At 43.9% G+C, this 16,118-nt stretch overlaps 1 protein-coding gene across 1 annotated transcript; it reads right to left on the bottom strand.

The window, feature by feature from the left end:
- Window positions 1-5,404: 5,404 nt before the first annotated feature.
- LOC144138713 (juvenile hormone acid O-methyltransferase-like) lies at window positions 5,405-15,218 on the bottom strand. Its single transcript, XM_077671122.1, has 5 exons — window positions 15,046-15,218; window positions 13,377-13,574; window positions 9,942-10,287; window positions 8,580-8,739; window positions 5,405-5,644 (listed from the first exon to the last, which is right to left on the bottom strand). The coding sequence occupies exons 2-5, from the start codon at window positions 13,571-13,573 to the stop codon at window positions 5,475-5,477; spliced, it is 873 nt and encodes a 290-aa protein (XP_077527248.1). The 5' UTR covers window position 13,574; window positions 15,046-15,218; the 3' UTR covers window positions 5,405-5,474.
- Window positions 15,219-16,118: the final 900 nt, after the last annotated feature.

The raw sequence follows: 16,118 nt of genomic DNA, 5'->3' as shown, positions 1-16,118 counted from the left end.
TTGTGGCCACTGTAAGAAAAGCATCCACAAAGGCTGGCTTACAACACCGTAACACCACTAGCCACATTGCACAGTCTAACTGGACGTGAGATGTTAACTGCAGTGAGATGTTAACGTGCCTATTACGCAAGCACTCAGTTTCCACATAACGTGTGCGGATCAGCAAGCATCCGGCAAAAGGCAAGCGACGGTCCCGTATCGCCAAATCATCCTTGCGTCAGGCAATCTCAAAGGTGCGACCGATAATGGCATGTGCCCTATTCTGATAGGCCGCGCCTGCGCTGTGCACTGTCTTGATAGGAGGCGCCAAGCAACCAGACCATGCAGCATTTAGTTTTGTCCACCGCTCCCCTGATCCGTAAACGTAAGCTCATGGCTGTACAGGCGAGACGCCGTTATAGGTAACACGAAGTGCGTGGCCGTGCTCCTTGGCATGCCACTTCGGTACGCGCTGAGAAAGTACAAACACTAGGTACCCACGGTGCTGCAACAAAACGTATTTCAATTGAGTTATCAGAGGACGCATTGCTGCACTCCGAAAATTTTCAATAAGCCTTCCACTTCCGGAGGATCATTTTCGTTAAAGAAGTTCGCATTCAGCATTTTGGTCCTTGGAAAGTAACAAATAATACGCCCAACAAAGTTGGGCTAGTAATCCCATGTTTCCGGTTATTAGATGATTAATTATAAAACATTTCAAACTTTTGTGTGCATCGTGAATACGTGCCTGGATAACTCAGTTTGAATACTTCAACAGAGCGTCATGGCTGGAGTGCTTCCGTACAAGAGCGCGCAGCGAAGTAGAAGGAACCGTATCAGACGACGCGCAGCTATCTTCGCCCCTACACTGATTGCGGATGCGCCGCAAGATACCCGCGGCGTCCGTCATGGCGGTCCCTGGAGGTGGCCACGCGCCCAGTGTTACCTTTAACAGTGGCATCGCTGTACATTAAACAAGACAAGTAAACGGTAAAGCATACGTTCGCTCAAACAAAAGAAAAAAACTTAATTCATCATACTTGCCCTCATTGTCACTTTACAACCAAAAACAGGGACATCACGAGTCCGTACCACAGAAGTATGCTTTTTACCCGCCCAATGGCTCTATGGCTAAGCCGTTGCGCTGCTGAGCACAAGGTTGCGTGTTCGATTCCCGGCAGCGGCGGCCGCTTTTCTCATGAAGGCGACGAGCAAAAAGGCCCGTGTGTACGAGATTTTGGGGCACGTTAAAGATCCCCAAGTCGTCAGAATTATTTCGGAGCCCTCCACTACGTTGCACCATACCGCCTGCATTGCGTCGGCGCGTTAAACAAAATCAAGAAATATCCTCTTGGCACGCCTGCACGGTCATGATCCATCGTTCATAATCATCACGCGCCCTCGACGAAAAAGTTTGTCTTTTGCTGAAAGCACCAACGACGGTGCACTGACGGAACCGCCTCCTCTGCCTGTCATCACGAAGGCCTCAAATACCTCTTTGTCTTTTTGAGCTCAGAAGCAAAACAAGAAGCGCACCTGCATGAAAACGCTGTGCCCCCGCAATGACGGCAATAGTCAGCGATATTGCCAGACCCCCCTCCCCCCCCCCTCGCCTGCGTACTCACCCATGCGCACTCACAGATACCGGTTTAGCCAACGTAACACCTGTTGCACTACTGGGGAATCCTGTAGACCACCTCCGTAGCTCAACCCGCGAAACTTATCGAATGTTTTGATACCCATGCGAGCTTATTGTACGGCTTTTTGACCTTCAGCACCGCCTTCAAATTTATCTCAGTTGCGGGAACACCACGACCACTCCCCACTCTTACCATGGTTGAGTTTGTTTGTTGTTTTCATGAAATGTCTTTTTATCGCCCATCACGATCATCCTCAAGATTTAGATAGAGAACTCGTTACACCCACAGCCTAACATTTTAACCACACCACAAATACCATAAACATGCTTTCGAATGACAAGCAATACTTGTTGGCGCTATTTCGCACTCAATGACTTCGCAGCAATACCATCCTGATACTACAACTGCTAAATTCACACGAACTTTTTTGAGGCAGTCGTACGCCTACTGCACGTACGTCACAGTCACCACAGGACCTTCCTTCGTTTGGCCGTCACCTGACCGGTGGGCACTATTTGATTCCTTCACAATGCTTCCCGCTACAGATGTCACCATTTCTGGTGGATAGCCCGCCCTTGACTTTTTTGAACGAACTGCAGTAAGCTAGCCTGCGATTTCTCCGGTCAAGACCTCGTGAGCGCCGCACTTATAGCGTTTCTCGCTACTCCCCGTTTTGCAAGACTGAAATCAGCGACTAGTAGGAAAAGATGCCCGTTTTGCTGCGAGGCACATATTGCCAACATGGCCAATATTCGCATATGTGCACGAGCAGGTCCTAGACTTATAGTGCACGCAAGTACAGCAATCTGCGGGTAAACATAGGGTGCTGTGCACACCACGTGGTTGCACGGTTGCACATACTAACCGTCCTATAGTCAGCACCTTGTTGCTAAACTATGGCTGGTAAAACGCTGAGCGACAATTAAAGCAATTGTTCTAATCCAATATTTGGCGTTTGCAACGTTTTTGTTTCCTTCAGTAATCACCTCGCTAGTTGCCCGGTAAAATTTTAATGTCGTCCAACAGATATAAAGCAGTATGTGAAGCGTACTTCGACATAAAATAACGTTTATTGTTTTGAGTCGCAGTAAACTTCGAGCTGTCGCCGTCTCATGTCGTCGTCGTCGCTCTTCATTGTATTCTCATGTTGTCACGGTACTAAAACAATGGGGCACTGATTTTCATACTGCTCGCGCTAGGGCGTGTCACCTCCATGGGAAAAAACGCGTCTTTGAAGAACACTCCTCGACACTCGTTTTTTGTTTGCGCTTGCTTGTGGACTTCTTTTTCGCTCCTTACTCGCTTTAACTTTAACATTTGCAGTTCTCTGTTTCGAATGTCACTTCTCCGTCTTCATTATTGGGATGTCACATATATCAGCGCGTGCCGTGTGGTCAGAGAGAGACTTACGATCTTTGAATTCACTTTTACACTGCATGCCTCACCCCTCCCCAGGTTTCACATTAGCAGAGATGGCCCGGTGTTTTTGCGTGGGTGGTCTGAAGGGTTCAAATACGCCTGGGGGTAGATCCGGTAAATTCAGTATTGTGAATTTCTCCCAGTGCAACCCACGGCTCTTACACCGGTGAGATATAAGGGGCGAAGCACCTTCGGGGATCGGGCTGCGGGCGTCTCATGTCGTCGCCATCATTCATCGTCCTATTCTCATGTTGTCACGGTAGAGAAACACCCACACATTCGTTTTCCAAGGCCTCCCGCTAGAATGTGTAAGGCATACTAAAACAGCACCTGGACACTCGTTTTTCGTTCACGTTGGTTTGCGTGCTTCTATTTCGCACCATACACACTTTAACTTTAAATTTTGAAGTTCCCAGTTTCAGATTTTACTTCTCCTTCGTCGTCGTAATTAGGATGTCGCGTATATCAGCGGGCGCCACGTGGCAAGAGAGAGACTTACAATCTTTGAATAGACTTATACACTGCATGCTTCGCCCCTCCACAGATTTCACGTTGGTAGAGATGGCGCTTTTTTGTTTCAGCTGTCTTAACGGTGTGTCAACTACCCCTGGAAAAAGCTGAGCCGCCATCAATTTCTAACTGCCTGTTTCAAATAATTCATTTCAGTTGACGGAAATGCCACACAAGCGCATAGACTGAAGCAAATATTGCGGGCGGGTGCGCCGTGCCAGTGACGGCGTTCTGGTTACTGTCGCCTACCGTGAGACTGATCTGTGCCAACAATGCGAGATGACTTCGAGTCATGATATGATAACACAACCGTCCTAGCTGAGCGCATTTCAATTTGTCCTAACTCCAGCTTGGCAAGTTCGATCGCGTGTCGCCTACGTCAGTGACAAGGTGCCAGTACCCCTACTCCTCGAGCTAATATACTTCCTAGCACACTGTACCATAGGTAAGTTCGCACATGTGTTATTCGCAAGCAGACAAGTGGCATTTTCAACTCATGGTAACGTCAATGGCAGCACGTGAAGCAACTGCTAGACATTTCTTCCACTTCTAAAGTTGTCAAGAACAGAAAATGCAGGGAGAGTAACCAGGGTCTTTATGTTCATCTCCCTCGCACTTCCCCCTTCTCTCCTCCATCCGCGCGAAACGCCCCCCGAATTACACCGGGACATTCCAGACAACTTAGCCTCGCCACCTAAACACGAAGCGTGCCCTTCTTAACCCACTTCAGGTAACCTGCTCATTAAACTCAAACATTCTACGCCCTTCCCGGCAGCTCTAAAGAAAACAAAATTACACCATATTCCCGTAGGGGAACCCTGAGCAGTAGCGAAGCAGCCATGGGGTCGACTGAAGTTCCCATTAGTTTTTAGTTCGTCGTATCCGTTGACGTTCAGCTTCGCCTGCCTTCGTTGTATCAGTAGCTCCTTGACGTAGTTTGAATGAGTGAAGGACATAAGGCGCGTTCGTAGCACATGCTCCCGTCTAGGTTTGTAGCGCAGTGGGAAGAGCGCCACGTAGCTCCCGTTGCGGCCAGAGAGTCGTGGGATCGAAACCGGGCGCCGCCTAACTATTTCTTGTTATATCGAACTGTGCTGACGTCAGCCCAAACGCTGACGAGGCTGAAGAGATGCGCATGCGCAGTAGAGTGCGGACGGCGGACAACCACAACGACAACGAGGGAGTGAAACACAGCCCCGAGCATGAGATGCTTCGCATCTAAAAGCAGCATCATGCATCGGTAGGGCTTTCTGCTGCTAACTTTGGTTAGCGCGCAAATTTAGCGAGTCACATAGCCTCCGTAACCTCCCGTTGAATTTGGAACCTGGTTTGAGGTATGAAAACAAGCATTAAACGTCTTTTGGCGTATACCTAATGGACCTTCCCCAATTAAAAAGACAACGAAATGATAAAAATTGCTCTAATTTTGTTTCATTTGACGGATTTTTATCGTCAATGAGAATTTGCGTTTTGTGTCTATGTTGTTTTAAATCTCACGATTCCTTGCGTCTTTGTCTCCAAGAAACCAGGATTTTGGGACAAATGGGGCGGTCACTATACATCTTATACCTACAGGCCAACGCATACTGAATTAATACCTAACGACACAAACAGCCGGACATCCTTTGTGCTTTAATTGTCGCGGCTTCAGGCGCTAAAATGGCATTAAAAAGGCAGGATAACGGCCCGAGGTACGTGCGAAAAACAGCGGGTCTAATTTTAGAATAGGCCTAAAGTAGGTGGCTCATGTATTCATGTCCAGATATGAAAAATAAAGCCATCTTTCAAGCTTCGCTCAGAGGCGACGATTGCCCTTGCACCTGCAACAATGCGTGATACCAAGAACATACACCAACTAACGGCACAGAATTTATTTTATTCAAGAGAATATCCATGCTATTACGGAGCATCGTGGTACTATAAATCTTATTTCAGTAGCTTGTACGCGTGGATAACAAGTATCATCCGCTTAGTGTCTTCCTTCCCCATATCGTTCACAAAGAGATTTTCAGTGAACTCTCTCGTAAACTGGGCCAGTTCGACTTTTTCATGGTCGTCCAGCAAGGCGTACACCGGGTTGAATGACAAAAAGGATTCTGAAAAAAAAATGTATAACAAGTTCAATATCATATTAACAACAATTGGTGACCACGTTTCATGACCGAGAACGCTTTATGTCCTGGAGTACTTTATATGTCCTACAATGGTCAAACGTTATACTAACACAACGCTTCCAACCCGCGAAGAAAAAGTAAAAAATTGTCTTTATAGCCACCTGCGATTAAGGTAATGTAATTAAATTATTTCGCCCATCTTTAAAGTATCAATGGTAAGATTAAATATTGTTGACGATCTCATTATTGCAACCTTCTCTCCAATGTTCTCACGAGAACGGTTGTCTCCACTTGGTAAGGCTCGCCGCCAATAGCAAGCTCCGGTCAACAAGAGAAGGACATGTCACTTTGACGATGTTTCTCGTAATGTTGAGTTGCACATTTTGCTGAAGTTGCTCGTCGCTGAATAAAAAAAGCGCTCAAACTGTATTTCTGTTGTTTTTGTGGGCGTCTAAGATAGCATCAACGACGTCTGCGCTTAAAACCCCAAATAGAAGTTTTTGCTACATCTTCGTCTATTTCACAGAATATGACCATCAGAGTATTCATCTAATATGAGTTTGTGTAGACGTATATTCGCCGCGCTTCACTATGGCGCGTTACGTTTGCACGTGCAATTGCTAACAAAAGCGGCACTACTAAATTCAAGAAGGTGAAATAAATCATTCAGACGTCCAGAGTAATGTCGAGATAAAAGATAACCGGATTTTCAAACGACTTCTTGTCACTTTATGCTTGACGTTGCTTGGCTGCAATAGGTTCGTATGTTTTTTCTTAGCAATATCGTCAGCAAATATTCTTATACGCACACCACAACGGAGGTTACCAAAATTATTATCTTTAAGGTTAATGTAACTGTGGTCATTTTAAAGCAGCTTTGTTGCGACATAAAAACTAAACATTTTGTCTTTCACGTAACATTTTAGCTTATTTTGACAATAGCGGGAGAGTTTTTTCGTGTGTGATGTTGAATTTGTACCGCATATTTGGCCTAAGGAAAGTTTTTTCTTAGCATTTTATCCCAGTTATCAATATCGCTAAAAACTAAAAGCTCGCCATGTCACTGATCAAGGTTTATTGTAGTCTGGAGCGTTCCCCTTGCATATATCTCTTCTTAAAATTGTATACGGTGACGCAAATGTGACATCGGTTTTCAAGTCCTGCTGTACGTCCTTTCGGTAACAGCCTCCTACAAAACAAGGCTAGAGATATAACACCGTTGAGGGAAAAGCGACAAGCTCTAATTGCAAAAATATTATCCTAAGCAAACAATCAGCGCTAATGTTCATCGTTATCATCATCATCATAATCATCAGCCTATTCATGTTCACTGCAGGAAGGCCTCTACCATTTACCTCCAATCGCTTCTCTCCTGCGCCGCTCAAGTCTACAGTTTACCCACGAATTTATTTATTTCATCCATCCATCGGAATAATGCCCTTCCATTTTTTCCGGACACATCTCTTCGTATCCACTCCGTTACCCTAATTGTCCAACGGTTGTCGGTTAGTCTCACTATCTGGCCAGCCCAAGTCCATTTCCTTTTCTTTATTTCAACTATGATGTCTTCTTCCCTCGTTTTTTCGCTGATCCAGGAGGCTCGTTTCCTGCCTCTGATTGTTACAACTAACATTATTCATTCTATGGCCCCTTGAGTCGACGTGGGGACAAAGGTAGCTTACTATTCATTTTTTGGGAGTGCTTGCCGAGTGCTCCACAGCCCATCCGTATTGTGCGCATGTTTTCTCTCTCGTAGCTGGGTCAGCACTAACCATCTGTCCAAAGTATTGACATTATATTACTTCTTCAAGCGTTTTGTTTCCTAAGCTGAAAGGACGTATTTGGCATGCTTCGTTAGATTTGTTTATATTTATTTTTATCCCCACTGCCGTGCTTACTGATACTGATTCCCGAAGCACTGTTCTCAGGTGTTCTGAAGACTCACTCAGCATGACTATGTCGCCCGACAATTTCAAATAGCTCAAGTATTTCCCCGTTTACCCTTGACTAAGTTTTCCAAGTCAAGATTTCTAAACACCCCCTCCAGACACGTGTTAAATAGTTTTGGGGAGAGGGTATCTTCCTGTCTACCACCCTTTCTGATCTCCTATGACAACAAAATATTAAATTATAAAAAAGCAATAAATATCACATAAAAACATTCTATGTTTATAAATAAGATGCACTACAGCACTTAAGTTGAAGCGGTCATCCCCACCGGTGAAAAGCAGCCTACGAGTTCATTCTATTTTCAGGGTACGTGCGCTGCGTGGCAGACACACCGAATTCTCGGCATCTGACTCCAGCCTCACCAATAGCAGCCAAGAATGTCACGACATGTCACACCTTATAGGCTTGCAACAAATTGTAAAAGACTATGCCCTAGCGGAAAGGCCGACTAGACGAAACGAAAGTGCGCATAAGGTATTTTCTGTCAACTATTAAGCGGATTCATTTTCATAGTCGTTCCTGAGGCCAGCTCTCACTTTATCTCCCTTCTCTACGGGTGGCATCCCTCGTTTTTTTTTCTTGCTGAAATTATATTTTTTCCTAACAGAATAACTGACTTCAAAAGAGATCTTGTGCCCTTTACTACTGCTTGCCATGTGCTCACATGATAGCAAAAATAGGGCAGATTTTTTAAGAAACGACAGACATCGAGTAAAATAAGCTTGCAGGTAAATGACGCACAAAGATTGTACCTAAGAATGTGCATTGCATAAAAACGAAAGTCTATTAATTAGAACGAGAGTAAAAACTCAAAACAAATAGATGATTTATGCTCCTACATTTGAACAATCTGACCCAACAACTATGGTCGTACACAAAAGATGAATCTTTTAAACCTCACCAAGGATGACAGCAAGTATTGTCTCAGACGTGTGTTTCTAAACTAACACTTGGCTGGTTTACTCACCGATCATTTTTTCTTTCTCCCAAAGCTTTAGAGCCGGAAAAGAGAAAACTTCAGTCGCGAGTGGAACCAGATTTGTCGATTTCACCAGATCGCTTGTATACTTCCTCAAGGCGACCACATCCGTAATAGTTCTCGTTGGAGGTATCAAATCTTTCACCACCTGTTTATGGAAGGTATATTTAAAAAATAACCGTTTGCCTTTATTATGTAACCATATTTTTGAGTATTAAACATAATTTTGCACTGTGTAGTTGGAGTCCCCACAAAGGTCTCGGTAAAATATTTCTGGTTGAAATTTCATTCAGGAAAAGCTTCTGGGTTTCCTGACAATTATTTTAAACTTTGAAACAGTATATTTTTCTTAAGTAGAGCACAGCCTGCCAGTTTAAATACTTTCCTTTTGAAAAAAAGGCAAACAACAGTGGGCGTAGCTTTTCACTATTACACCAAAAGATCAAGTCGAAATTTTCGTGCATCAAAGTACTCATATGATCTCTCAGCATCGTAATTATAAGATGAAAACATGATAGCGATTGAGCCATTTAATATGCCACTATGAAGCCCCAAAGCACCGGCAATGGTGCCACTCTCATCATAACATACTTTACTATAGCTAATATTCTGTTCTCCTATCCTCGGCCGCATGCTGTGGGTGTCGCTGTTCTCCCATTATTTCTGCCCTTGGCCACTCACGCTAGTTGAAAGAGCGGTTTTATATAGCCAAGGTGGTGCATGGATGCGTGGGAGGAAGACGCCACTCCCGTATTAACATTGGTGCTTTTATTAAAAATGTTTCCGTCCTAGAAACTACCCACTTAAGTGGACATGGAGAATCTATTGAATTCCATGATACTCAGAGCGCGAGAACAGACCATGTACAAAGAAACTGTAAACAAAGAAAGCTGTCAAGCGCACGCGAGGAAGCGACAAATCATGTGCACAGTGCCATGCTTTTGTGCTTTAGGTGGAAACCAGTATCGCGCAACTTTGTGTAGGATTTTATAACGCACGCAATAATAAGCTATGAGGGCAGAGGGATTCCTTCGCGGTTTTAGTTAACCTCTTGCACATTTGTTTTGCAGATAATAGCCTAGAACGTTGTGTCGCAAATACTGTTGGTGCAGAGTACTTGTTTTCTAACTTGCCTATCCTCGCGCGTTTCCGGGTTCTATTGGCGTCGCAGCCGCTATCTTTTTAGTCAGAAGTGAAATATTTTTCGCATCTCTGGCCCTTTCTTGAGGGTGATATCTGGGTATGCGCTTTCTTCAACTTAGCCAATGCATTCAATAGGCCAATACACAGCCACAAGACGACAAAACAAATCGCCCCAGGCAGCAATCGCAAATGACACGGACCACTTACGTGAGCGTACTTGGCCCAGCGCGGTGAGTTCATCATTGCCACAAAGAGATCAAAGAAGTGCAGGTTACGTTCAAACATCAGAAGACATTCTCCACCGGGGAGCAGGAGCTCCTCGAAGTTCCCCATGGCCTGGCGCTGGTCTCTGACCCACTGCAGCATCAGAAATGAGTAGACCCTCTGGAACTGGCCCTCCACACGCACGAACTTGTCTACGTCGCCTAGGATGTCCAGCTGCTTGTGGTGGATTTTTGGGTGCGGGTACTTCTCAGCTGCAAGCTTTAGCATAGCCTCTCGCTTGTCTACGGCCACCAGTCTTCGACATGGCAGGCAACGCGGCAGCAGGTATCTGCAAGGCGGAAACAGCGGCTGGCTTTCAGAACTATACGGTTTTTTCTTGACGTTTATAGAAACATATTCCTGTGTTCCCCGTGTTTTTATATACAAAATAGGGCAAGACTGGATGTCTCTTCCGCGTTATCGAGCACGAAAATGGTGGTTGGGCAGAGAGCTGTATACGCGACACCAACGAGGTACCCACATGAAAGTGGGCTTTATTGTTTAAGCACAGTCATAAATTTCTTTGTTGGAAAACACTAGACTATTAAAATACCGAGGGTGTTTCACTGCAAGAATAAATAAAATATGATTGTACACATCCTTTCTACGACACAGTATCATTTTAGGTGCAGCTTTCAGGCACATCACCGTTCTTTGGGAAATTGTTAATCCAGAATTATTCAGCGCATTGTAAAGTATTTTCGCACAACTAATGTTTGAGGACGAAATCTTGCATTGTGCATTGTTTAAACTTTAGCAAGTTGTTCTATCAGGTCCCACATCCATGGTAATTATTCCATTTAAATGCGTGGGCCGTAACTTTTGACAAAGAATTACACGACAACTACTGGGAGTTGTTGTGTCTTGTTCTCGCTCTAGCCGCCAAAAAAATGAACTTCCGCTGCATCTAAAGCAACAAAAAAAGCGAAGCAAGAGCACAATCACAATAAAAAAACCAGAAAGCGCATTTTCGTGCTTAATTTTCGTGGTGACATTCGCGATTCGCGCGTAATTGCTTATTGTGAAGACATTACAGCGTTGTTGGCTATCGCTAAGATAGACGATGGGCTCCTCTTCTGTTTAGAAAGTATTTTTAATCTTCATAATCACGTCGGCACCCTTGGACTTTTGAAGGGGAAATCTTGGTATGCAAAGAAAAAGAAGGAGGCTGATTGCATTTTATTCCCATTGATTTTTGAGGCATATGAACCAATACTCAGTCACTGCACTCTATCTTCGCACAGAGATCTAAATGCTCGTCTACCAGGTTTGAGCAATAGGCGGGAGCGTTGAAAGGACATTGCGTTAAACTTTTACATTTCTTGACAAACAAAGCACCTAAAATAAATCGTAATTGAACTCCGGCTTCGAAATCGCTGAGGAATATGACCGTAAGTTTTAAATAGCAGGGCTTCGCAATTATACAAAATCATTCGTAGTACCAGGCAATGCATGGGTAAGCCAACATTGTGAAGGGCATAATAATACTGAATAATAATACTGTCTGTCTGCCTGTCTGTCTGTCACTCGATTCAGCCAGACGGCCAAAGTGAAACAGAAACTGAGCAATAGTCTTATATACCCACAGCCAAATCTAAATGTTCAAGTCCGGTGTTAATGTTCATGCTTGTCAATATTGTTGAACAAGAACAAGACATTACGCAAATATAAGGCAGCAAACCAATACATGAGTGATATTCGCAGTGTTCCTTTATTTAAAAATCCACGGATGCTTTGTTTGTTTTTGCGATAAGAAATGAAATACTACATCGACTGCAGAAAGCCGTCTCTTACTGTTGCCCGCGCTACCTGGCGGCATTGAAAACACTTCAACGGCAACAGCAACAAGAGGTTCCACAAGATAGGTTCCACGTTCCGCTTGGAACGCTCGTGGAGTAGGACAATGTGGTTCTATAAACGTTGTAATAGGGTTCCTCGATTCCCGCGCGTCGGCGCCGTTCGTCAACGCTGGTATCGAGGCACCCAACTTGGAGCAGTGAAACATGGTAAATATAAATTGACTTGAGCAAACCTCTAGCCTGTTATCTCGGGATGAACGAGACGGGAGAGGAACAGCATGAGAGGTTAGCGGGAAAGAGAAGGGAAGCATTATATTTCCAGGAGCGCCAGTCGACTATCGTCTTTCTCCGAAATTTTCAACGAAAGGGGCAGATAAGCGGCGAATTTTTTTTTTTCATTTCCCCCTTGAGGCGTTCCCGAATTAGGTATTCCGGCCTACTGTGAATACAAGAGCTTCTTTCGGTGTGGTGTGCGTAAAGAAAAGGGCGGAAGCTGGTCTTTTATAAAAACTATCCCGGACAAAATTGAAAGACGCGTTGGTGCGATCAAACGACTATATGTGCATGAGAAGTTATATATTAGTACGTTTTATGGATAACTATCAACCAAAGAAATGAGCAAATAGCGGTACCATGCGGCAGCGCCGGGGTGGACGAGTATACCAACGGGTGAAACACATTGAGTTATTCATTTCTAGCTCTAACATCTTGGTGCTCTGTGGAGTTGTGCCCGCCTCCGAATTTCCGCCTGCTCTCAAGAAATGCACACCTACCGGATACGTGTTGTTAAGAAAACGGCGTGTACTTTCGAGACTCCGGGAACAAATTCTACTACTATTTTTTAGTCAAACCACTGTATACGCGTGCGAAGTAGGTTTAGTAAATAACTTCGTGCGTTTAGTGAATAAGTATAACAGTTTAATGGCAAATAACATTACCTCTCAAAAGAGGGCCGGGGTTTCAGGAACGCTGCGCGCTGTACCGAAAATGGCACGCGAGTGATGAGAGCGCGTGATAATTGAATGTAATTCAACTAAGGGAATGGTGTATTTTTAAAAATGACCCTATCCCAATTATGCTTTCATTAGGCAGAAATTTTGTGAGTTCTTTTTGACCTGTTGTACGGGCAGTATTTTTATTCCGCAAGGAATCAGAACATCAGTGGGTTGAAGAGTTAGTAAGAAACAAGTAAAAACGTAATTTGCCACGAACCATGATCCTCCCAAATAAGTGGCTGTTAGTAAAAAACCTTGTAAACCAACGTTTACACATTAGTATGACATACCGAAATCAACAGATAGGTCTGGCGTTTGACACCTGAACGTGCCTGAAATAAAATGTTATATTAGTAGAAAAAATATTCTCGACATTTTGTGCTAACTCTGGTGCTAACAGAAAGGCTGATATGAACTTTTCAGGCTTAGGCTTTGCTTACTTTCCGAGACGCTAAGAACATAGAAAAAAAAGGAAAAAAGAAATCGCCTGACTCCCACGCTATCGCTGATTGTGACCCTTAGCTACAATATAAATTTTTCGTTAGCACTATTCGCCGGTTTTTTCCTCCGCAAAAAACACCTACTTCTGCGTGAAGCTTCCAGGTCCACAGCCAACGTCGATGTACTGTTGCTGCTCCTCGTTCTCGCAACGCCAGAAAGCCTCGCGAAACCCGTCCAAGATGGCCACGCTTTCTGCAGCGTAACCGTCCACAATGGCATCGTAGAAATCAGCTCGCTCAAACCCTGGGCCTGTTGTTCCATTTCTTTCAAGGACAGACATGCTGGGGAAGAAAGTATTGTAAAAACTTACTTGAAAAAAATCATCCCCATACAACATGTTTAACAAAGTTGCAAGCACTAATGATAATTTTAACAGCTCAAAACAACTTTGCAGGGGCGTTTGTTAATCGAATAAAATACAACAAATTGGCAGGAATTGTTTCAGTTCCGAAGAAAGTTATATCACGCCACTTCGTTTTTAGCAACATCATACCTTCAACAAAGTACAAAAAAATTTCATCCCAGTTCTTTGTGCAAAACCGCCAGTTGCAACAATTAGAAGTACTGAAATGCCCTGAAAATCGGAAGGTAATTGTTACCCCAATAGCGTATACCTCAGAGCTGTGTGAATGCCCAGAAACATGCAATCTCCGGCTTCTTGTTGCCGTCAGGGCTTCAGTAATGTACAGTTGTAAAAGCGCTTTCCAATATATGGTGCCAGCCCTTTATATTATATGTTCTGGTTGAGAATTGCTGCGACAATGTAAATTTCCACAATAAGCTTTCCACTTTTGAAAGCAACAATCACCGCTGAGACTGCTGGTTTCGCTTCCCGCAAAGATTTACATTTAAGGCACAATGCGGCTTTTAAATTCCGTACAGTTCATTTTTTCCTTCCCTAAGATTGGGCTATTCATACAGTGAAAAGGCATAGTGTAAGAGTGCAGAGGAAAACGTTTTAGATAATTTGAACAATGTGCGGCATTTTGGCTCACTATGAAATGCGTTCAGACTGATCTGTGAGGCTTGATCAATTTGCTGCACCTCAACTTTTGCTTTGAGCACACTTTCGGAACCGTCAGGTTTTAAAGCTACCAATCAGCAATTTTAAATTCAAAATGTCGTGAGCAGCCATCACATCACAGCTGAGTCATCTTGCTGGTGAGGATTCACAATTTTCCTGTACTCCGTTCTGTTGCATATTTACATTGGAGTAAATACCATTGCTGACAGCAACTACATGCGGCATTTTACTGGCTGCTTTGTTCATGGGAAACAAGTGATACGAAGAATCGCGGTGTCGCTGAGGCTGCAATCTCTCGGATTTCTCCGTAGCCGCATCTGGACTCGCAAAAAATGTCAGATCACGACGTGGCAAACGAATAAGGAGTCTCCGTCCCGTTGCATAGTCTAATTTTTTCGCTTGTGATGAAGAGCCCCAGATTTCAAGAGCAAATTTATACTGACCATTGTTTTTCCCCATGGCCTCACCCCCACCCTATACGCACAAGTTTTCTGTAGCCAGAGATGCCACTGGGCGCTCGATTAGATTTTAAAAAATTTCTCTTATACGACCTACAGATTTATATGGTTATTTTAAAAACTAGTCTCTGTTGCAAGTCATCGTGTGGACGCCGAAGGAAAGTGCGCAAATAGAAACAACACCAAGTTTTAAAAGGCGCAGTGAAATAGGGTTTTCCTTGAACAATTAGTTGCTGCGAAGGCCACTTCGGTAGGATTAGAAAATCGAACCTTATTCGTCGTCGCCAATCACTTGTCCACTTCAGTCACACGAGCTCTGAATAACCGCTGCTTCACCAGGTAAAAGGGTTTGCTGCATGCACAGGTAGAGCAAGTGCCTAGGTGGCGTGTAGTCTGGATAGGAAATAGGCCACGGCTAACTCGCTCTTGCGCGTATGTAGCAACGCGGCCTCGATATCCACACGTGTGTGGCTGATCAACTCGATTGCATCCAAAAAAAGAAGAGAAACCGACAAGCCCATTATTTTGTCCCAGCTCAAAAAACAGCACGATTGCCTCATTTTCCGTCCTGCTCTGCCGTGCAGGATGTTTGCTTCTTCATTTTGCCATGGTTTGAAACACATTCGAAAAAAAAAATATTTGCTCCGTCCTCATTCATTTCGGCCTTTTTTTCAACACGCCCAGGTTAGTCTTCACAAAAATGTTTACTAACATAAAATTATTTATTCCATCACCTGGTAGGCATGTATTCGAACGCAGTTCTTTTAGTTTTGCAGTGTGGAGTGAAAGAACCTTTGTTCATGTAGTTTACAAAATACCCAATAACTTGGTCGTGTGAGGCAGTTTCGAGAGACCAACCAGGCACTCCAGAAACTTGTTCACTGTTAGGTATAGTTACTACGCAAAAAGTTTACTCAGAAAATATTCATCGTCCAGGTTGGAGAAGTCGGTGAATGTGAAATCGAAAAAGAAAAAAAAGGTATTTGTCCTCTTTTATGGTGTTTCTAAGATACAATTTATTGTGAGGCAAAAATTATTAGTCAGAATGAACAACCTTTACAAGATCAAAGTGACGGGCCACGCTGCCAAAAACTCTTTTCGACCTGAAAAAAGAGCTCGTTTTCAAAAATACTGCCTCGAAGATTGCGGTCGTTATTCAAAAATATACATCCCCCGATTCCAAAAATCCGCCCAGTGAAGGCACATGATGTACTGGGTTTCAGCAGCCTAGGGTTTTAGCAGCCTTTTGTTTCAGCAATTTTTTTAAATGTGAGGCACTGACTACCTATGTTACCTTCAAACTCCCAGTGTGGTTGCGAGGCTATACGCGTGGTTACTCTAGA

This window comes from Haemaphysalis longicornis, unplaced genomic scaffold, assembly GCF_048455015.1.
Source record: "Haemaphysalis longicornis isolate Haplotype H1 unplaced genomic scaffold, Haemaphysalis longicornis Haplotype H1 scaffold_5, whole genome shotgun sequence".
Lineage (NCBI taxonomy): Eukaryota > Metazoa > Arthropoda > Arachnida > Ixodida > Ixodidae > Haemaphysalis > Haemaphysalis longicornis.
This window is presented reverse-complemented; position numbering and strand designations above follow the sequence as displayed.

What these genes read in the sequence shown, in the direction of transcription:
- LOC144138713 (XM_077671122.1), bottom strand. Translation starts at nt 13,573, where the DNA reads ATGTCTGTCCTTGAAAGAAATGGAACAACAGGCCCAGGGTTTGAGCGA. An exon ending in CCTGGAAGCTTCACGCAGAA is followed by an intron (nt 10,288 to 13,376) that starts GTAGGTGTTTTT and finishes TCCGCCTTGCAG; the next exon opens with ATACCTGCTGCCGCGTTGCC. An exon ending in GGAGAAAGAAAAAATGATCG is followed by an intron (nt 5,645 to 8,579) that starts GTGAGTAAACCA and finishes TTTTTTTTTCAG; the next exon opens with AATCCTTTTTGTCATTCAAC.